The sequence below is a fragment of the Lagenorhynchus albirostris genome, chromosome 5, assembly GCF_949774975.1.
Source record: "Lagenorhynchus albirostris chromosome 5, mLagAlb1.1, whole genome shotgun sequence".
In the NCBI taxonomy this organism is placed as follows: domain Eukaryota; kingdom Metazoa; phylum Chordata; class Mammalia; order Artiodactyla; family Delphinidae; genus Lagenorhynchus; species Lagenorhynchus albirostris.
Genome location: NC_083099.1, coordinates 68,520,174 through 68,543,182, shown reverse-complemented (window position 1 = coordinate 68,543,182; position 23,009 = coordinate 68,520,174). Strand labels below are relative to the sequence as shown.

The window sequence follows — 23,009 nt, the reverse complement described above, 5'->3', positions numbered from 1 at the left end:
CTTAATCATCTCTATTATCTCCCTGACTTGGAAATCAAATGCCATGTGCCTTTTATGATTGTGTTAAAATGTTTAAAGAAATACTTATCTATACATATGTCCCTATACACATGGGTACTAGATGGAGAGCATTGTATTATACTTATATCTGGCCCCCTTTTCTCTTTTTTCTTACTTTTGATCCTTGTAGGCACTTGAATTGACTATTCTCAGAATTCTGAATGAGAAGAAGGGATTGGTGTACCAAAGTCTACCCTAAACCCTTAATGGTACTGAATTTTTCAGGTGTCATTTCTAAAAATATAATGATATTTTTGTATAAACCTCCTTTTCCTTTGAGACATTTTCTTACTCTCTTTTGGTCTTTCTCGGATCACTTTTATACACATTAGAAAGAAACTAAAGAGACATCTCAGTTTTCCTAGTACCCAAACCAAACTGCAATTTCCTTAAAGGGAATTCTCTTCAGATATGAATTTAAAAGCCATAAAAGGTAAAAGGGAGAGAGAGAGGTAAAAATTTGTTAGTACAAATGAAATCACATAAAAATATAACTTTATTGATGCTAACAACTTTAGGCAGTTCAGAGAACACTAGTTTACAGTGAGACAGAGGACACCATGTATCCCTGCATGGGAGTATTTGGTTCTTCCTGGGAAAATGTGCTGTAGGTTTTCTGTTGAGCTTAGTCCTACAGCTTCCATCAAAACCAATTTCTTTCCATAATGCTCGCTCAAGATACACATACCCTGTAAGTGTCATAGCCCAAGTACACCTGACTGACTTATAACATGAGGTTGGTCAACAAACTCAGAGGAAACACAATAAAATTCTTTGCTCCATTGAAAACCATTGGGCAAGAGAGAGGATCAGACTTTAGGCAACTTGCACATACTGACCTTCTAGGGCCCAAGAAGAGTGTGCTCTTCTGAGGCCGTTAGAGGCAATAAGTCTGGATTCGGGTCCTTCGGATCTTTTGTCTCCTAGAAATAAATAGTTTTTAAAAATCAATAAAGGGGACACAATCTGATAGTCCATTAGATGATAAAAATGTCAATTATTCCCATAGGTTCATGAAACAAAATGGGCTGGTAGAAATAGCAGCCACCCCCCACCACACAGTAATTATAGGATATAAAAGTCATTGTTGTTGGATAAATCCGTGAAATGGTGAAGAGCAAGGGCTGAGATCTGGGGAGCAGGGGGTTCCAATCTGGTGCCATTTTGTATCCATTGAGTTTCTGACTCTTGGGGAACAGGCTTACAGAGGTGTGTCTCCCACTGGGGCTGGGTATGAATCTCTGCCCGGCTTTTGCTCCTAAGCTGACTCTCTCCTTCACAGTAGGTGACACAGCAGCGACAGGCTGCAGAGGGCTTCCCTCTGTGCTTGGACATCGTGTCTGGGGCTGGAGAGGCATCTGCAGCCCTCCCTGAGCTCTGGAGTTCTGGGGGCTCTTTCAAACGACTTCTCCTCCTTTGAACGTGGTCCAGACTGATGTCAGACTGGGAAGAGCAGCTCTCATTCCAGCCAGAGCTGGCACTCAGACTTCTCAGGGGAAGAGCCAATCGCAAGGCCTTCCAGAATTTAGAACCAGAATGTTTAGACTTTTCTCCCTTCCAGCTCACAAAAGACACAGACTCTTTCAGCTGCAGGATGCTTGGGTGTGGATGCTCAAGGGGACGATACTCAACCACAATGAGCTTGGTGGCAATGGAGTTCTGACACATGACACCCAGTTTGAACTCCAGCATGCTGATGCTCTTTTCTGTCACATAATCTGGGCTCAGGACAACAATCATCCTCCGGCTCCTTTGAATGAAGTCAAAAACTGCTTCCACTGTATCTATAGGAAAATGGAAAGATAGGACAATGCCTAGTGAAAACTTATATAGGTTTCAGTTCATTGTTGACAATCCTGCAAAGGACAGGCAATGAACACTTGAGAATATAAGATCTAAGTGTTAAATAATCTACCCAGGTAAGGAATCTCATCTACACTACTGTTATCAATGGTTGCAAAGTATCTGCTACCTTTAAGGATGAGGAATTAACCACCTCTAAAAGCAGCTAATTTCAGCTCCGTTGGTAAATAATTTCTTGTTTTGAAATTCCTTCCACTTTTGTCCAGTGGTCTTGGATCTGACATTTTAAAATATCTGAAATATTTCATAATTCTTGTGATCTCATTGTATTTTCTTCTCTTCTCTAGATTAAATGACTTCATGAATTTTATGTTATTCTCCATATGATGCAGTATCAAGTCTCTTCCCCACTTTTATAATTTTTCTCTTAATAATATTCAGTATATATAAGTGTCTCCTAAAAATAGTACCCTGAACAGGACTGAACATAATGCTTCAGACACAGTCTTATCAGCAAAGGTCAATAGGGCATTACTACCTCCTAAGATCCACAGAGTTATAGTTCTTGCTACTTAAAATGTTTGGATATAGCAGAGAGTTCATAGTATTGACCGTGTTGTCAACCAAAATACCCTTTCTTTTTTTCTTGTGTGTATGTGTGAAGGATTGGCCTGGAAATCAATGAAAGGGTCAACAATGATGACAAAAATGACTGGTAAAAATCAGGCAATAAGTTGAGACTTTGCATGAAGCATTCAATTCTAATAGTTATTGAGGTGAATTTGGACAGAACCCACTGGAAAGTTCTTGAGATAAATGGAGTGCTTAACTCACTGTGAGATTTAGGAGCTTAAACAATGTGATTTTCTAAAGGAAAGGAATTCCAAATTTATAAATGGCAGCCATTGACAACTCTGAAAACAGGTACTGTGGACAGACCATGAGGTTGAGTACCTATGCTTTTGAGGCCAGGGGTAAAACACTGACAGAGAAACTTTTCAGCCTGTGAAGACAAGCTGGAAATTTTCCGTGAATTGGATCATGAATTTGACAGGGAATGAAATAATTGTGCTCTTTACCAGATTATTTATTTCCAGTTGATGAATTTAACATGAATTTGAAGGAAAATCAAATGAAACATGCTTAATGTTTAAGAACTTTTGACTGGTTTTATCAAGAGCATTAAGTGTTTTAGACAATTTTTGTTGCACTCTTAAAAGATAAATCTAAATTTTCACTTATCTTCAAAGCCCGCATGTGTGTGTGTGCGCGCGCGCGCGTGTGTGTGTGTGTGTGCGTGTGTGTGTGTGTGTGCGCGTGTGTGTGTGTGTGTGTCTTGGTAACTCCTTTGTCCTCTCTGGTGCTACTCAGAATTTTATGTTGCTGCCTTTCACAAATCTGAGAATGTAAGGGTAGGAACTCTACTGTTTCTCCTGTATCATGATAAATATGATATAACCCTTAGATAACATGGATAGTTTTTCAACAAAAGGAACATGTGCACTCAAATTGTGTGTGGGGGGAGTGTGAGTGAGTGTGGGTGTGGGTGTTTCACTTCAAAATAGTCACTTTAGAAAAATGTTTGCTCTGTCCAATGATGGTACCACTGTTGAAAATAAAACATTGTCTTAGATCCTCTCAAGAAAATTGTCTTTAAAGACTATGGCTTTTTTTGTTTGTTTTTAATTTTGGTACCTCACCCTGAAAATGGAGGATTTGCATTTGAGAGAGGGTAATGCTAAAAAAAAAACAGAAAAAAACCCCAAATATGAATTGTGGAATTCCAGACATTGAGGAATGGATATAGGATATGCTTCTCACATAAGGGTTGGGCTATACCTAGGGGTATTCACATAGTACTTTGAAGGAAACTGCCTCCTTTATGGCCTATTTTATTATCTTCCATATTGTCAAACTTCATATTTGAGGATGTTAATTATTACTATTTTTTAATGCTGAGTATTATTTGGCGAGGGCATCTTAAATTAGGTCATTTATTCTGTTTGGCTCAAAAAACAAAACAAAACTGAGGTGTGGCTGTAGATGGATAAGATCAGTTTTCTGGTGTCGTAACTAAATTGGTTTTGAAGTCACAGTTTCTGATCTAGAGCTCTTCACTGTTCCAGAACACTCCGGCGTGTAAAAGTTGTAATCTCCTTGGTATTAACTTGAAAGTAGAAAGAAAACCAAAAGAAAACTAGGGCTGTAAATTTGTTCTTTGTCTAGTTTACTGGTGTATGAAAGAGTAGCAAACCTCTTTCCCTCTCTCTTAAAACTTGAAGTACAGATAAAAAAAATGGGGGCACCTAATTTGGAAGATGAATCTGAATTCAAATATTGGTTTCTCCATTTATCTTAATATTTTATCTTAATAGTATAATCATTTATTTTAATATCTTTAAAAGTTTGAGTTCATCCATCTATAAAATGCACATAATGAGAGCAGAATTGTAGGACTGTTAGACAATTCATTGATACCTATAGGTAAATATCTAGTGCATGGTGTACTTTTGAATTAATCACCTTGATTCAATTATTATTCAATAATAATAATACAAAATTGAATAACAACATTATTATAGTTAATAACAATATTATATATTGTTTATAACAATAAAAATAATACATAAAGAACATATAAAAATAATGTATAGACTAATGATTGATTCTAATGGTAACTTTACAGAACCATCTTAAAATGTGGATTTTAATTTTTAAAATTCTGTCTATTCAGTTTAAAAAATACTACTGGAATACTTAATCTGTTAGCCCATGCTAAAAATACCTCATATCCCTTGAGTAGAAACAGAGAAATAGACAGACAAGTTGCTGAACATGTCTCTTCTGTTATACTGCAAGTTTACTTGTGTCAAAGACTTAGTAACTTCAGTAAGTGACTGAAAAATACATCTTAAAAGTTTTAATAGGGTCAGTAATAGCCAGGTAGCCATCATATCCAAACTATTGATATTGAAACTGCTGATACTGAAAATAGTCCCCACTGTGTTCCAGTAAGTCATTTTCAAAGTTGGAAGCAACTTCAGGATCATCATTACTTATATAGTGCAAAAAAACCCTTTACAAAATCTCAATAATATCCATCAAATCTCTGCTTGTACATCTCTAGTAATGGCGGTGGGGTTAATATCTCCAAAGACTGTGAAATACATTATTGTTTAGCTTTGCTTTACAGTTGCTTCTTAAATGAGTAGAAATTGTTTTCTTGTAACTTGAGTCCATTGATCTTAAGTCTACTCTTTGGAGACTGGTTTGAAGCTGGGAAATTCTTCAGTAGGAAAATTTTTACTAAGCTAACCAGCTCAGTTATAGAGATCCAATAAATAATCTTGGAATAAATGAATAAGATATTTTTTAAAAGAGCAAGAAATCTTTCCTGTCACTACAGACTTAATATTAACTCAAAAGAAAATGCCTTTCCAAATATTTATCACTGATTTGTTTGAAATTTGTGATAGAAATGCATATTTGATTCAAATTATCACCTATTAACTAACGGCAAGGCATTAGTTAATTGATCTCCTTTCAAAGCAACTGCCTTAGGGTTGTATTAAAACCTATAAAAGGTAAGAGATTACTGTAAGCTGCCCAAGTTTCAAGTTGAACAAAAAAGGGACAGGCTTGTGTCTTTATTTTAAAACTCTCTCCTCTCTCTCTCTGCCTCTCTGTTATTCTCTCTGTCTCTATTCCCCATCTCTCTCTCTCTCCTTCTCTCTCTCTCTCTCCCTCTGATTCTCGCTCTCTCTCTCTCAATCCACACACACACACACACAGATACATACACACATACACACACACATACACACACACACATCTGGTATACTAGATCAACCCATTTTAATTAAGTAACTCATTTACTCACATGTAAAAAAAAATGTTCTTGAGTTGAAGTTCCCGGTTTTCTCAGATTTTTCTCAGAAAGAGAAAATTAATGTCTCATAACATTTCTTTTTCTAAGTGTATAATTAATCTTTGTATTCTCATTTCTTATGCCCAAACATGAAAATAAAGACATAAAACACATGCACAAAATAAAATTCAAAGCTTAAAATAAATGGTTTATTTTAAAATAAACAAATTTACAAATCATTGGAAAATGGAAAATACAAAAGTTTATGAATAAAATAAAAAAGATAATATATGAAAACCTATGGAAAGAAAATAGATAATTAACAAGTGGAGTAATGCTTTTGTTCCCCAATACAATGAAGTCCTAGTTTATTAGACTCCTAGGGAATCATCTAAATTACAATGCAGAAAAATATTAAATAATTTTATATGACTGTGTAATTAGACACTCTATATATCATGGTTTTTTGTTAACGGGTGCAGAAGGTCTTTATATCATATATCTAAAACCGTTAAGGTTTTTCTTTTTAACATTAGATACTTTTATTTTTAACATTAGAGAGCGATTTCTTCTTGTTCTCCAAATTATGTTTCTCCATCTCACTCAGATAATCTGTATTGGGCATCTTCTGGGACATAAAACAAAAAAATCTTGAAACAAAATTATCTTAATATGAGACATATCATTTAGATTTGAGTTGCTTTAGATTTTAGCATTTGGAAAATTTCAGTACCAAATACAGGAATATAAATAGGACAAGTAGCATCAAGAAGTTTCTAGGAGTACCAAACAGCATTTGGGGTAAATATAAAATCCAAAAGTGCAAAAAGAATGCAGCATTGGCAAAGAGAACAGCCCCTTGGTAATGGGGCTGTCCTTCATTTACCTAAAATTCATCCTAGAATTGATATTCAAATCTTATCTGAAGTCAGCTCTCCTCTGGTCTTGTGAGTGAAGGGTTAATAAGAGGAGTAATTGTGGTTTCTAATAAAGTAAAGCATTAATAAGGCTAAAAAAGTTAGATCCAAGAGTGACCCCATACCATAGGCTTATGGTCAATGATTCATGAAGTTTTTTTTAATTTAAAATAATCATTAACTCCTCTGTAAAAAAATGATTTATTAAATAGACTTTAATACCTCAGGAGGACACAAATGTAGTAGGTAGTTTTAGAATTGCTTATCAACATTCATACTACTAAGATAAGGATCTCCTTAAATTATGAATTCTCATTTTTCATAGGATACCCAGTCTTATTTATAGGTATTTTTATTTTCTTTTCCTGTATTACTTAACAGTCCAAATAGAGATTTATCTCTCCAGTAGTTGAGCACTAAGATTAATATAGCTTACCTTCTAAGTGTGTGTGCTCAGAACATAGTAGATGATCAGTTAATGCCAGAGGGCTGACTACTGCTTAGCAGTGACCGTGGAAGCTCTGTGCACAAGAGATTCCACTGTACCCAGATCAACTGTGGCAGCAGTAAGTTATTTATACTAATTTAGGGAGAGCAAAAGCTAACAACAACTACCACTCTGTGAGCTGTAAATTCACAAATATTAATGTACAGAAAACACTGACACAAAAATATTACAGTAAAGAAGGTAATTTAAAAACTGGATAAGAGTTCCAGTAATTCTTAATATTGTGCCAATGACTATTTAAAGTCATATGTCTGTATGTGTATATATAGTGTGAGTATGTGTATATATATATATTTATATATATAATATATACAATTCATGTATGTATATATGTATATATATGTAATTCATGTGTATATATATGCAATATATATACATATATAATTCTTGTGTGTATATACATACATATGTTTTTAAAACTCTATATGTAACATAGATATTCACCACTCTGTAAACTCTGGACTTAGTTTTCACTTTTCCAAGTCTTAAGAACAGTAAAACTTTACTTAAAACAAACTAAAACATGTTTCATTAACAGTGACTATTCAGACTGACTTGTTTGGAGTGAGTGTATTAACTGTACCAGTGAATAAAATGTGAAAAATGCTTGGGGTCCAGTTAATGCTCTTAGAATATTCATGCTAAAAGCACTCTCAAGGTCACTAAGTCTAACTTTCACACTTTACAATGGGGAGACAGAAACAAATGAGAAATGACTTTCCTAATATTCACATTAGCAAGGTTGAGATTAAAAGACAAATTGACAAACACCCTGTTCTGTGCTTTTCTCATAAGACAGAAAAGGCCCTAAAAGCTTTTTGCTGTTATTTTACTTGGTATTAGCACCATTAAGAGAAGCTTCCTATCCGACGGAACCAAGTGAGGAACCACCTGCAAACTCCCAATGACTGACACAAGGTGCAGTAGGTAGGGAGATGGAATGATAAGTATGGGTCAACCTACAGATAATCGGGAGTTTAATAAAAATTACTATACATTTTTCAAGTTGACAAATATGATATCAATTACCTGAGATAGAGGACATGGGTTGCATAGTAGGAGACAATTCAGGCAAGCCCTTTAAACCAATTGCTGTCTAAGGAACATTTTCAGTTACTCTGCTTTGTATCGTCCTAAGTGGTGTCAGTCTTGCTATGAGGGTGTCTGATACAGCTGAATGAGCAAAAGAGTTTTTATCCTTAGCTAAAATAAATTTAGGCCCTGATTACCTTTTTAATGGATGAGTAAAAATAAAAGAAAAAGAAAACTATACTTGGAAACTCATAATGACCCTGTTAACAGATGACTCATCTTTAAGGGGTCTTTAAATCCACAGCAAAGGCTGCCCCATAATGTTAAGATTATTTCAAAAGAGAGAGAGAGAGGATAGAGATGAGTAGGGGCAGGAATGCAGGATGCAGAAGGGGAAATTCGCATCAACCAGGTCTTTGCAAAGAACATAGTGACATCAGACGCTGGTGACAGGAAGTGGCACTAGCATTCTAAGCCTTACTATTGCCTGAGGAAGCAGAACAGCTCTTCCTACAGTCACCCTGAATTTATCTCTATGGGGAGGCTTCCATAGAAATTTTTCTGTCCATGAAGCAATCAATTGGGAATAAAGAAGGGGGAATTCTTCCTTCCTGGAGTACCCTTGGATATTTTTACCCCTTTCACTGGCCCTTTCATACATTTTTCAAGGATGAATAGGAGAGACCCTGCTCGCCACTTCTAGACCACCTGGAAATTTTCTTCACTGGCATGGCCACCTGCAGCTGCTTCCAAAATCTGCCCTGCGGATATTTGGATTTCTCCCCTTTCCATTTAATGACCGTGAGCACCGTCTTAGCCCTCTTCAGCTCTTTCACCTTCGTTTCCTTCACAGCTTTGTACTGTACTAAAATGACGTTGATGTTGCCCCGAGAGGCCATGTTTTCTAGGCCAGCCTTGAGCTCCAGGAGGGCTTGGGTTCCCTGGAGCACGTAGTTGGGGCTTAGGACAACCAGGAGGCGTCTGCTTTTCTGAATGAAGCTCAAGGTCTCGTCTGTGACAACTGGGAAAGAAAACACCATGGGGATTAGTGTTGGCCAAGAACTCCCCCAAGGTACAGGGCTTGAGGAGCAAGTGAAAAGAAATTAGGGTAACAGACTGAGAACTGAGGTGAAACTTTTTACGAAGAACACTTAGTCCTTAGTCCCAATCACTCTGTTCACAAAATGTCACTCTCCTCCGGGGAACAGAATCTATATGTACATATTCCAACCCCAAAAGAGTTCTAAACAAGCCTAAAGCCAAAATGTATTTCTATGACCTTGGTCTTCAAAAGCATTATTCGAGACGTGAAGGATGAGTGGGTTGTACTGAAATCAATTTCTTCAAACCGTGTTACATGTCATGGCCCAGCAAAATCAGCTCCTGAGCCCTTTCTCCCCAAAGACACCCATGTATTAACTCTCTAGTGCCAGTGAGCATTCAAAAAATATACATTATAGAGTCAAAGTCATAGAAGTTCATTTTTCACTAACACAGGACAGCAAGAGTAGAACTCTTCATTTTTTGAAACTCTCTCTCTATTGCCAGACACCTCCCCGACTCAGACTAGTATCACTATGTCATTGGAATAGGAAATTAAGAAAATCTAGTCAACTGAATGGCATTTTGGCTGGTAACACATTCTCAGCTCAGCTTTCTATTCTGCTCTGTTCTGGAGTCTAAATTAGTCCCTGAATCTTTCTCTTTAAACTCCTATCATTACTGTGAAGCCATGTGTTTCGGCAGCTGCCAGCTGATGTGTGTGCCTTCGCTAACAGGCAAGTGCTTTCTTCATGTCCAAAAAGAAGAAGAAAAGGCAGGGAAAGTGGAAGTGCAGTGTAATTTTATTCTGTTGTCAAGGGCTCTGATTAGTTCCTATCACTAAATTCTTGGGAATAATCTATCTCCTCGAGGTTGCTTATCAAGGACTGAATAATCCTTTACCTGGGGTTCAGATAGAAGCCAACTCCAGGGAATGCACCAGTGTTACGGAAAGCTATTTCATGGCTTACAATACTCCCCTAAGCCGTCATTTTGCACCTTAATCTTCGCAGGTACAGAGGCAGTGGGGAAAGATTTGCAATTAAAATAGCATGTGCAGCCTAGAGGAGAATCCAGGAATAAGTAATTGCCTACTCCAAGCAGTATTCCTGGAGGCTGACTGTGTGTAAGCAGGGGGAGAAACCCAGAGGCAAAGGGGACTGAGTGAGAACAGCAGGGAGACTGCAAAAGACCACAAGGATCAACCGTCAAAAGCAAGATGCAAGAGTAATTATGTAGAACCTGAATTCTTCAAAGAACTATCAATCCCTACCGGAGGGTCTTACATTGTTGTTCTACTATGTATCTTTATATAACTTTTCACACAGTAGTAAATATCTGTTGAATGGCTGTATGAATGAATAAATAGATAAATAAATTATTTAGGATTTTATGCCTTAAAATGAGTGGAATTTATCCTTTAACTATATAGTCAAGTCACCATTTCCTGGCAAAATTATACTGAAAGAGACATCTGCTGTAGAACAGAAGCATTGATAGACTTTTGGGTGATGAATGGGGAGATACAGTAAGTGATCCAGCTAATTCAAAATAAGAATAAACATTAATGTCTATTCTTTATCTTAATTACCAATGTAACCTTAAAAAACATGTTAAGTGATTAAACAGGATTTTAGGGGGAGAAAATAAATTAGTTTGTTGTAAAGATTAGAGACATTACATGCATTTTTACCAGTATGGAGTTTAACAATGGGTTTAGGAGTGTTACTTAGGAGTGCATTTATAAAACAGACTCAAATGTACTATCAATCACTTTATGTGTTACTGTTTGGATCTGAAAATTAGAGGTATACTTTTATTTAAAATCATTCAGCATTTCTAACTTTTTAAAAACCTATTAGAATATACTGGCCTTTGTAAAATGTTAAGCTTATCTCAAATGTGTAATCTGATAGAAACGAAGAAACAGACACAAGGAAAGGGGGGATTTGAGTAGCACTGGTTTGCCAGAAAACAAGGGTGAAGAAAAGGATATTAGCAAATGCCACAGGGAAACATTCTACTTACTATCAGTAAGTAATATAAAGAAGGATTCCATGCACTCTCTTCTGCACCTCATTTTTAGTAAAATTGAGTAAACCTCAGTCTTTATAAAAGTGTTTTGTTTAAACTCAGTCTTTACGAAAAAATTAGAGGCAGATTAATGCATATTAGCTAAACCTTCTAAAAATCTAAATGTGACTAAACAAAATGTTTAAAGCTGTGGTACTTAGAGCGCTAATCCACCATGCATCTACACTTTTTTGACACTAAGTTTTTAAAGCTTACCTGGGAAAATATTTTAATACCATAAACTGTACTTATAGTCTACACCTTACAAGGTAGATTTATTCCTAGAGTCTGTCTATTACATCAAAGCATTGGACATTTAAATGTCCAAAGATGCCAACATAGAGCTGTACCATGACTCTTGTACATGACCCAAAGCTAAGGATCTTCTCTGCCTTTAAGTGTAGCATCACCTATATTTATCTGAAATACCTACTTCCCCCAGGCAGACTGTCTCGGTCAAAGATGCACAGCTTGTATCCAAATTCATTCTCCAAGACTCCACGGAGGGTCAGTAATACAAATTCTTCTTCTTCAGCATTCCTTGCATAGGATACATAAATATCATATTCCTTCCCATCTAGCAAAAATTAAAAAACAGAAAACACAGATCCAATATATATTAGGAATGTTCCTCAATAGTATTGCATTTTTTTCTGAAATTGAACTTTTGAATATTTGACATTTTCATTTTTTACTTATATAAATTAGCTGACAGATTTCAGTATGATTTCCCACCTGTGACAGGTCTCCGGGCAAAATGACTATTTTAAGGTGTAATTGAAAATTTCATCTGATGTGTCTTCTCCTCTCATATCACTGAGTTCAGATTTTGTAGTGGAGAATGAGTGAGGTTTGGCTCATTCAACTATGAATTAACAGAATCAGGAAGCAAATACTCAGTCATATGTGCTGGCAATAATAGCATGCAGAAATTTTCTAGTTCCTGTCCTAGTATGTCACTCACTAATATGTTAGAATTATAAATTGAGCAAAACCTTGAGAAACTGTCTAAATTATGTACACCTGAAAATATCTACAATTAAAAATATACCTAGATTCAATGAATCAATCTTTCTCAAAATTGCCTAATTATAAAAATCACCTCTCATTAAAAATACAGGTTCTGTGTCTCTTCCACAAACCCACTCAATGAGAATCTTTATGGGATGGGTCTAAGAATCTATAGGTTAAATGTTTCATTCTTGTCACCAGGCACATATGCACTAGAACAGTGTTCCTTAAACTTTAATGTGTATATATGAATCATTTCGGGATACTGTTGAAATATAGCTTCTGATTCAGAGTAGGCTTTAGATTCTCCTTTTAGTAAGCTCCCATGTGATGTTTCTGGTACATGGATCACCTGTGGTTACAAAGAGTGTGGACATGCAGGGTCCAGTACAGTAGCCACAAGCCCTTGAAATGCAGTTGGTCTGAATTGAGATATGCTATATGTGTAAAATACAATACATACTGAATTTTGAAGATTTTTAGTACCAAAAATAAGACTAAAGTATCTCTATTAACTTAATATTAATTACAAGCTAAAATGATAGTATTTGGAATATATTAAATTAGATAAGATATATTATTAAAATTATTTTCACTTTTACTTTTCCTTATGTGACCACTAGAAAAATATTAAATTACGTATGTGACTTGCATTATATTTCTATTTGAATAGTGCTGATCTAAACTAAATCACATATTGACCCAAGAAAGCAGAATAATATGCATTAGGAAGATTTTCAATAGCAAGGGCTGAAACAAAAGGTAGTCTAATTACATCTTCCAATTAACCTAGGTTTTATCAAGCCAACATGTTTTCTAAAGATGACAGTAGGGAGATTTACAACAAACTTTCATTACTCACCTAAAATGGTTTCATCCGTTCCAAAATGAGCCCGGTAAAATAGGACCATCTCTAGCCAGTAAACATGGTAGACAACAATGAGAATCACCACCAGTAGGACTGTGGCTCCAAAACCACACGCCAGTTCCACTGTGTATCTTGGAGCTAGCATTGGAATGAACAACAAAGAAACAAACTGATTTGTACGTGGTGTTTGCAGTGACCCATCATCCTGTAAATAGCTGTTTACGCCAAGCAGCTGAGCCATGAACCTGACTTACATGTGTGAACAAGATAACATGGTAGAGGTTAAGCACTATGCTTTAATACTAGACTGTGGCATATGTATCTTTTTGTTTCCAGAAACTGGCATAGAAGGTGTTTTTTAACTATTAGATGATTTGAATAGAATTTGATGATATACAAATTAAAACAGCATCTTATTATTGAGAAGAATTTAAAAGGTCATCCAATTAAACTCACAAACTGAATCTCCTCAAAAATATTTTTGAAAAGTAACTCCATCCTCTGTTTGTGCATCTCTTACCTGGACCAGCCCATGATATTGGTAGAATTTTAATTGCTGGAGCAGTTGAACTGAGAAAACATTTTAATGTGTTTATAACAGTCTTAATTTCCTCCTCTTGTCCAGTGCCATATGGAAGAAATTTAATTCCTTTTTCTTTATATTTGACAATAGCCCTCAAAAATCTTATTATCATTGAGCAGAAAATGAGGGTATCCACCAAATGCTGAGTATGCTTGGCCCTGAAAGTATCTATCAGGTCTACATTACTAGGATACACATTCCACAAGCCTGCTTCTCCACCGTTTCTCACTCCCCATTAAACTATACATTTACAGTCCTCTAGGTAGAGACTATGTTTTCTTCTTCCATCTTATCCCGAGAATTTCTAGGATGTGAATAAGCATCTCTTGATATAACACTACACACTTTTGGAATATTTAAAATAAATCTAGTACTATATATACTATGTATTAGTAACTTCATTTGGCTGTTTTATTAGCTTGTGAAAATGAAACTAAAGAGTTTGAGATGGAATAAAATATTTACTGTATCTGAAGCAGAAATGGCTTAAATTATGTATTAGTTGATTTGACAATTACTTACTGATATCTACTATTTGCTAGAAGCTGTTGAGGTTATAATGGTAGATAAGACAGGAAGGGTCTCTGCCCTCTTAGGGCTAATAGTCTAATGCAGGGAAGTAAATGTGGAAATAAATAAATAAGATAGTTAGTTTTAGACAGTGATCAGTGTTATAAAGGAAATAAACCAGGATAATGTGATGGAGTGACCTAGGGGAGGGGTTGGGGCAGGAGAGGTATATCTGGTATGGTGGTGAGAAAAGGCCCCTTTGAGCACCTGAACATCATAGGTGTTAAGTATTTGCCAGGACTAGGCATAGAAAAATTTTCTTCAAAGCTGGGATTGTTATCAAGCCTTCCTGACTCCAAAGTTCAGAGATCTTTGCACAACACTACAATGAAGTTCAATTATTGATCATACACTAGTGGAAAAATCCCTTTTAAAACAGGTAGCTATTCTAAGGGGAAAATGTTGAGCAGCCTGGAGTGGAGTCTGAAGTTCTCTTATTAAAGGGAATAATCATTAAGTTTTGAGTTCATTATCCTACATTCTGGCTACTAATTCTGATGCAGATACAGCCTAGGACTCAGCAGTGCAGAATTATTAGGTACTCTTGTACTCATCCCATGAACAATGGTGCTTTAAAATAAGAAAATTCCCATGATAAAATGCCAGAAGCTGTGTCAGTGCAGTGGATGAGAATTTACTAAGATCAATCTGAGTAGCTGGCATGAAAATTGCTGTGTCCTTGGTATTTCTGAGTACACGTTAACAACATACTGGGTTAATTCCCACTGTCATCTTCATTATTTGCTCAGTTATTTTGGCTCCCTCTGGGTGGACATTTCACAATAAGGAAAAATAAAAGAGGTCAGTGGATGCAGTAACCTGAAATGGATTTTGTTTTAAATATCAATAGTTACCTTGCTTAGTGATCAAGAGATAAATTATACTCATGGCTTTCCCTATGCCACATTCATTTTACTACTGCCTATTTTATTTCTAGTAGAGCTTTTTAATTTTGTGTCATACAATTATATGTGTCATATTTACAGATTGTATTTTGTTGGACCATCTTGATGATATCAAGAAGTTCCTAATGTTATTTAACTAATGGAACTCTTAAGATAAATAATTCACAAGTCTGAATTCCTAAATGGTTTGAATCACATTCAGAAAGTGCTCTAAAAAGCTTTCATATACAGCTTTGTCGGCTTGTAGGGAAAGTATGACCCTTAGCCCACATTTTCTGTCTGCCCCACATTGATCTTCTGAGCAATCCCAGACCAAAGGGTTTCCAATCAAAAGGGGTGATGTAATTTGACCAAATTGGACTCCTAAACTGCTTCTATCTTTGATCTCACTGATAATCTGATTCAGGAGGGAGTAAAATTTAGCGATTTGCTCTGCTGTTACTCTCTGAATCAGAATTCCCTCCATCCCTTTTGCAATTCTATAGTAATGGCAGGCTCCAGAGCCCAGATTTCCAGCTAACCACCTGATTTGTTTGGCTATCATAGTGTGTTAAAATTTGTGCATTTTCGACTTCAGCTTCTGATCTTAGAGAAGTGATTGGGGTAGCCTTCTCTCCATAATATCTAAAATAACAACTTTTCAAATTTGGACAACTGGTTGTGTACGAGTGTGATCTGTGAGAGATAGGATACAAAAAGGTAAGCTCATGATCTCCCTGGCTTTTTGCCTAATGGCACCTTGGGGACTGTGACACAGACACACACAGTATTTACACTGAGCGAGGAAACCAAAAGTAGAGTTCATGACTACTGCATTTGTAGACCTGGGTACTGGAGAGAAGAAAACTATGTAGACAAAGAGCTCTAGAAATCCACAAGTCTTTGGAAAAATACAAAGGGTGACACTTCTCAGAGTCAGGCAAGGAAGAGCTACCAGTGAAAGAAAAACCACCAGGAAAGAAATGACTGCTAAAGAGTTGGGAACTGAACAACTTAGGAGCACATACAGGGCTGAGAGACACTTGAGTTAAGACCACCCAGACTGAAGAAACTTTATTTAGCTCCCCAAGTATTAAGTAGAGACCCCAGATAGTATATGCCTTAGAAATAGGTCCAATCTAGCCTTAGAGAGAAGCCTAGTTTGGACCTACTCTAGAAAGATAAGCAAGATGCTTCAAATAAGCAAGATGTTATGCAAGTAAATTAACTACCTGCTAGAACAAAAATTAACAGGCATTTATAAAATTCAGACAGTCAATAGTGTACCATCTATAATGTCCAGTATAGGATTAAATAAAAAAAACACAACTAGACAGAAAGAAAGCCAAAAAAAAGGACCCATAATCAGAAGAAAGGTAGCCAATAAAAATGGCTATCATGTGGAATTAGGAGATAAATACTTTAAAATGAGTATTATAAATATATCTGTTGAATTTAAAAAAAGACCATGAACATTATAAGAGCAAATAGGAAATATCAGTACAGACATTTTGATGGAGAAATATAAATTCAAAAACTGAAAAAGAAAATCCTGAAATTAAAAACACTGCAGATTAGATATCAAGAAAGAAATAGTCAGCAGAAACCATCCTAAGTGAAATACAGAGTGAAAAAAGGATGAAAAAAAAATAACGAGAACCTCAGTGACATGTGGGACAACGCTGAGGGGTCTATCCTAAATATAACAAGTACTAGAAGAAAAGGAAAGGATGAATAAATGAAAAAATGAGCAAAACATACTTGAAGAAATAATGGCTGGTTTTTTTAAATTAAATAAAAAATATACTCACAGAACTAAGAAGTATAAAGAACCTTAAACAAGATATATACAAATAAAACTACAGCAAAGTGTATCATGATGTAAGTTTTGAAAAACAATGAAGAAGAGAAAATCTTAAAACCTGCCAAAGAAAAAGAGAGGGGGTGTACATAAAGGGAAACATGATTAAAAAATAACAAGAAAACCCTGCCTGATTCATATTAGAATTATTAGCCATAAGACAATGGAATTGCACTTTCAAAGGGCTGAAAGAATAAAAAGAAAAAGAACACTTCCAACCTAAAGTTATGTATGCAGTGAAAGGCACCAGAGCAACATAATGAGGAAATAAAAATCTTTCCAACAAGTTGTGCTGGAACTGGATATCCATATAACACAAGATTAAACTTCAATTCCTACCTCACAAAATACATTAAAAATAATAATAATTGGAGATGGATCATAGACCCCCCCCCAAAAAAAGATGAAGCTTGATGACTTGGGGGTATTTCTTAGAACACAGAACACAATACCATTAAAGAAAATATTAATAAATTACACCTCATCAAGAGTAATAACCTTTGTTCACTAAAATATACCACTGAAGAAAGGAATTGGCAAGACACAGACTGGGAGAAGGTATTTGCAAAGCATCTATCTGACAAAGAACTGGTATCCAGGATAGAAAAAAGAACTGCTAAGATTCAATAATGAAAACACAAACAACTCACTTATAAAATGAACAAAATATTTGAATAGTCATATCACAAAAGAAGATACCAATGACTAATAAGCACATGAAAATGTACGCAGTATCTTAGTCATCAGTGACATGAGAAATACAAACTACAGTGAGCTACCACCACGAACTCACCAAAATGGCTAAAACTAAGATTAACAACACCAAATGGCAAAGATGTGAATACACTGTTGGTGAGAGTGCAGAATGATACTACCACTTGGGAAGAAAGGTCTGACAGTTTCTGATAAAACTAAGCCAGTAATTCCACAGTAGATATTCAGATCAGAGAAGTAAAAATAAAAGTCCATAAAGAGACTTGGATAAGAATATTAACAGAAGCTCTATTCAAAACTGTGAACAATCCAAATGTCCTCCACCCAGAGAATGAATAAATAAGCTGTGATATATTCTTTTAAAAAAACACTCCTTGGCAAACAGAAGGAGCTAATGACTGATACAACGGCATGAATATTAAGAATATTTTCTGAATGAAAGAAGCTTTATACAAGAGTGCATTCTGTATAGGTCTAGGTACACTAAGTTCTAGAAGAGGAAAAAATAATCTATTCTGATAAGGAAAATCAGAACATTGCCTTGCCAGTGGTGGGGGAGGTAGGAGTAGCAGGGATTGACTGATAAGGAGAAGGAATGAAAGGTTATTATCTATGGTGATAACATTCTATATCTTGATTTTAGGTTACACACATACATATATACGCATTTCTTAAAAATCGTCAAATTATACACTTGTGTTTTGCAATTTGTCACTCTATACAAGCTTTACCTCAAAAAAAAATCAAGAGAACTGTAAATAAATATTAAAATTTGGATAATATAAGATGCTTAAAGGTTCAGGTGATAACTTTTACTCATGTCTGTAACTACTTTAAAGGCATCAAAAATAAGATGCATTACTGTATGCATACAGGAATGGAGAGATGGATAGATATGTGATAATGCAAAGACAGCAAAATGATAGAATCTAGGTAGGATATATGATTGTTCATTGTATAATTCTTTCAAATCTTCCATGTATTTGAAAACTTCCTTAATAAAGTGTTGAAATATAAAAATTAAGAAGAAATAAGATACTTTCAGATTAAAACAAAGCTGAGAGAATTTGTCACCAGCAGATGTGCACCACCAGAAATACTAAACAGTTTTTCAGACTAAAATGTTACCAAGAATGAATAGTGCCAGAAATGGAAAATATGTAAATAAATATAAAAATCTTTTTTCTCAGTTCTTAATGTATTTAAAGGATACTTATTTAAAGCAAAAAATAATAGCAATGTATTGTGGCATTTATAATAAATGCAGAACTGAAATGTATTATAACAATAAAACAAAAGACAGGAGAGAAGTAATGGAAGTATGCCACTTTAAGGTTCTTATAAAATATGTAAAGTGATTAATTCAAGGCAGATTGTGATAAGTTCAAGATAAATATTGTAAACACTATAGAAAAAACAAAACAAAACAAAAAAACATGGAGGTAAAGCCAGTAGGCCAAAGAGGTGATAAAATAGAATACTAAGAAATTATCAATTAATCCACAAGGCAGGGAAGGAGAAAAAAGCAAACAATAGATGTAAATGTAGACAACAAATAGTAAGATGGTAGACTTGAAGCCAATAATACTAATAATTACATTAAAGACAAATGGATTAAACATATAAATTAAAAGGCAGAAATTATCATATAGTATTAAAATCAAAACCCAATGATATGCTGTCTATAAGAAATGTACATTAAATATGAAGACATTGATAGATAAAACAAAAGAATGAAAAAAGATATACAATACAAATACTAACTATAAGAAATCTAGAGTGGCTAAATTAATGTCAGACAAAGAATATTAACCAAAAAAGACATGTCATAATTTAAAAGAGTCCATTCATCGAAAAGACATAACAATCCTGAATGTGTATGTATCTAAAAACACAATTCCAAAATAATGTGAAGCAAATGGCAGAACTGAACGGAGAATTAGAAAAAAACATAATTCTATGTAAAAATTTAAACACCGCTTTCTCTCAAAAGATGAAGTATTAGCAGATTTTAAAAAATCAATAAACATATATAAGACTTGAACATCACTGATCACCAATTGACTTAATTGACATTTATAGATCACCAAAGCTGCAGAATATACATCCTTTTTAAGTGCATGTGAAACATTCACCAAAATAGACAATCTGCTGGGAATTAAAAAAATAAAAGAAGCACCTATAAACTTAAAAGAAATGAAATGATGCAGACTATATTTTTTTGGCTATGAAGGAATTAAGTTAGAAATTAGAATCAAATGTGCCACACTGTGCTAAGTACGTGTTACTTGCTCCCTCCAGTCTCACAGACACACTGAGAGTTGGGATCAAAAGAAAGAAAAATGGAAGCCTTGAACCAGTTCATATACACAGTCTGCACCAGAGCCTGAACTTGAACTGAGGTCTGTCTAGCACCAAATCCCATGTTCCTTCCACTTCACTGTACAGTCTTCCCAGGTAGTTCTAAGTCAGAGGTACCCTTTCCCTGCCTTTTAATATCCATTGCTGATTTTTTTAAAATTACCTAGACTTAAATGACAATATGAAATATCAAAAATTATCAAGACTGAGAGAAAATAGTCAGTTCTAAAATTCAAATACATTTTAATACATAATGTAATAAAAAATGTTATCTGGAAACTTCCCAAATATGTAAATTAAGTAACACATTTCTAAATAAACCATGGGTCAAAAATAAGTAAAAGGATAATTAAAATATTTTGAACTGAATGATAAGGAAACTTCAAGATTTCATCATTTGTTTGTTTCAGCTAAAGTGGTCTTATGAGGGAAATTTATAGCTCTGAATGTTTATATTGGAAAAAAGGATTATTTAAAATGAATGATGTGCTTTCATCTTCAGTTGAGAGAAAAGAAGGGCATATTAAATGCAAAGTAAGCAAAAAGAAAAATCAGAGTAAAATGAATAAAATACAAAATAGAGAAAAATAAATGAAAACACCTTTGTTCATTGAAAAAAATCAGTAAAATTGGAAAACCTCTTTCTTGAGTCATGAGCAAATTGAGAGAAAACATAAATTGTTAATATCAGGAATGACAGAGGGAGAATCACTACAAATCCTGCAGACATTAAAAAGATAAAAAATAACGTAAAAAAATTATGCCAAAAATGTGACAACTTAGATGAAACAGAAAAATTTCTCTGAAAGACAAATTCCCCAAATTGTCACATGAAGAAACAATATCCAGATAATTATTAAAGAAACTGAATTCATAATTTATAGCTTTCCCATAAAGAAAACACAGGCCCACATAGTTTCATGGGTATGCCCTTCAAATATTCGAGTAAGAAGTAATAACAATTTTACACATAAGTTTTCAGATAATAGCAAAGGAGGGGTCATCAACCGACTCATATCATGAGGCCAACATGACATTTTTACTAGTCAATGGCATTACAAGAAAAGAAAATCACAGACCAATATCCCTCATGAACAAATATATGAGCAAAATCCCTAACATAAACAAAAATCTTCTAAAAATATTAGCAAATAAATACAGGTATATATAAAAAAGGATAATAAATCATGATCATGTTGGGGTTTATCTCATAAATGAACGGTTGGATCAACATTTTGAAATCAATCAATGTAAAGTATAACATTAGCGGAATTAAAGAGAAAGATTATATGACCTTCTCAATGTTTAAGAAAAGAATTTGACAAATTTCAATAGACATTCATTATAAAAACAATACAAAATGAAACAAAACTCTCAGCAAACCAAAGACAGAAGATTAATCCCTCATGTACATAAAGGTTATCTACAAAAACCTACAAATGACATCATACGTATCATGAAAACTGAATATTTGCCTTCTAAGATAGGGAACAATGCAAAGATGGCTGTTCTCAATTTCTGCTGATTATGCTACTGGAGGTCCAAAAGAGTGAAATAGTCAGGAAAAAGAAATCAGAAGTATGAAGTGTAGAAAAGAAGGAGTAAAAGTCTGTTTATTTGTGGGTGACATGATCAAGTGTGTAGAAAATGCTAAGATGCCAAAAAAACAAAACAAACAGAAACCCTATTTTTTGGTGAATTTAGAAAAGTCAAACGGCCATAAAAAAATTAATTTCATGTTTATTTTTTATCAATGAGCAATTTGAAAATGAAAAATTTTAAATATCATTATAATAGCATCAACAACAAAATAGTTAGTGATAAATTTAACCATATGTGTACAAGACCTGTACACTCAAAACTAAAAAAAAAAAAGCATTGCTGAGAATATTCAATTAGTCCTAAATAAATTGAGAGCTATATCATGTTAATGGGTTAAAAAACTCAATATTGGTAAAATTTCAGTTCTCCCCAAATCAATTTATAAGTTAATGCAATCCCAATCAAATTGCAGGACGCTTTATGTAGAAATTGACAAGCTGATATTAAAATCCATATGAAAAAATATTTGGTCCCTAAAATAGTCAAATCAATCTTGGAAAAGAAAAAAATGGAGGGAAGGACATAAAGTATATGATTTCTTGACTTACTTTAAAGCTGTTAATCAAGACAAAGTAGTATTGGACTAAAGATACATAAACAGATTAATAGGACACAATAGGGAATGCAGGAATAGACCTACACTCATAGAGCCATTTATTTATTTATTTATTTTTGGCCAAGTTGTCAAAACAATTCAATACAAAAAGAAGGGATCTTTCAATATGAGCCTAGAACAACTGGTTTCTGTGTGGGGAAAAAAAAAAAAAGATTGATCATAAGCCTAAATATAGAAGAAAAGTCTTTATAAATCAAACATTGCTAATATGGGATTTAGAAAGTACTAACTATAATAGAAGAAATTTATTAAATGGACTTCATGAAATTTTAAAAAATTCTGCTTATCAAAAGAAAAAATTCACAAACTGCATAAAAATATTTACATATTAAATATTTATTATATAAATATATATTACATATATCTATATATAGAAAAGATATATAGATATAGATATAATCACTAACAACCCAATAACAAATGGACACCTCACAAAAAGAAGAACTATTATATAATGGTAAATAAGTCCATGAAAAAGTGTTCATGGTAATGTAATACATATATCATTAGTATCTGAGAAATGAAAATTAAAAACAATGTGATACCTGTACCTATCTACTAGTATGGCCAAAATTTAGAAGTTTGACAACTCCAAAAGTGGGTGAGGAAGTAGAGCACCTGGAATTTATATACACTG

The 23,009-nt window shown here is 34.4% G+C and overlaps 1 protein-coding gene across 6 annotated transcripts in view; it reads right to left on the bottom strand.

The window, feature by feature from the left end:
* Positions 1–1,047: 1,047 nt before the first annotated feature.
* Positions 1,048–23,009, bottom strand: part of IL1RAP (interleukin 1 receptor accessory protein) — a 124,994-nt gene continuing 103,032 nt past the window's right edge. The window contains exons 9-12 of one of the 6 annotated variants that reach the window (XM_060150275.1): positions 13,176–13,319; positions 11,736–11,879; positions 9,025–9,209; positions 5,919–6,356 (exon numbers count right to left, since the gene is read on the bottom strand). In XM_060150275.1, the coding sequence (XP_060006258.1) occupies positions 6,264–6,356; positions 9,025–9,209; positions 11,736–11,879; positions 13,176–13,319 (566 nt within the window). In that variant the 3' untranslated portion in view covers positions 5,919–6,263. Of the gene's footprint in view, positions 1,845–5,918; positions 6,360–7,513; positions 9,210–11,735; positions 11,880–13,175; positions 13,320–22,405; positions 22,501–23,009 lie in introns of those variants that run through there. The other 5 variants (XM_060150279.1, XM_060150276.1, XM_060150277.1 and 2 more) reach the window with 5 other exon arrangements.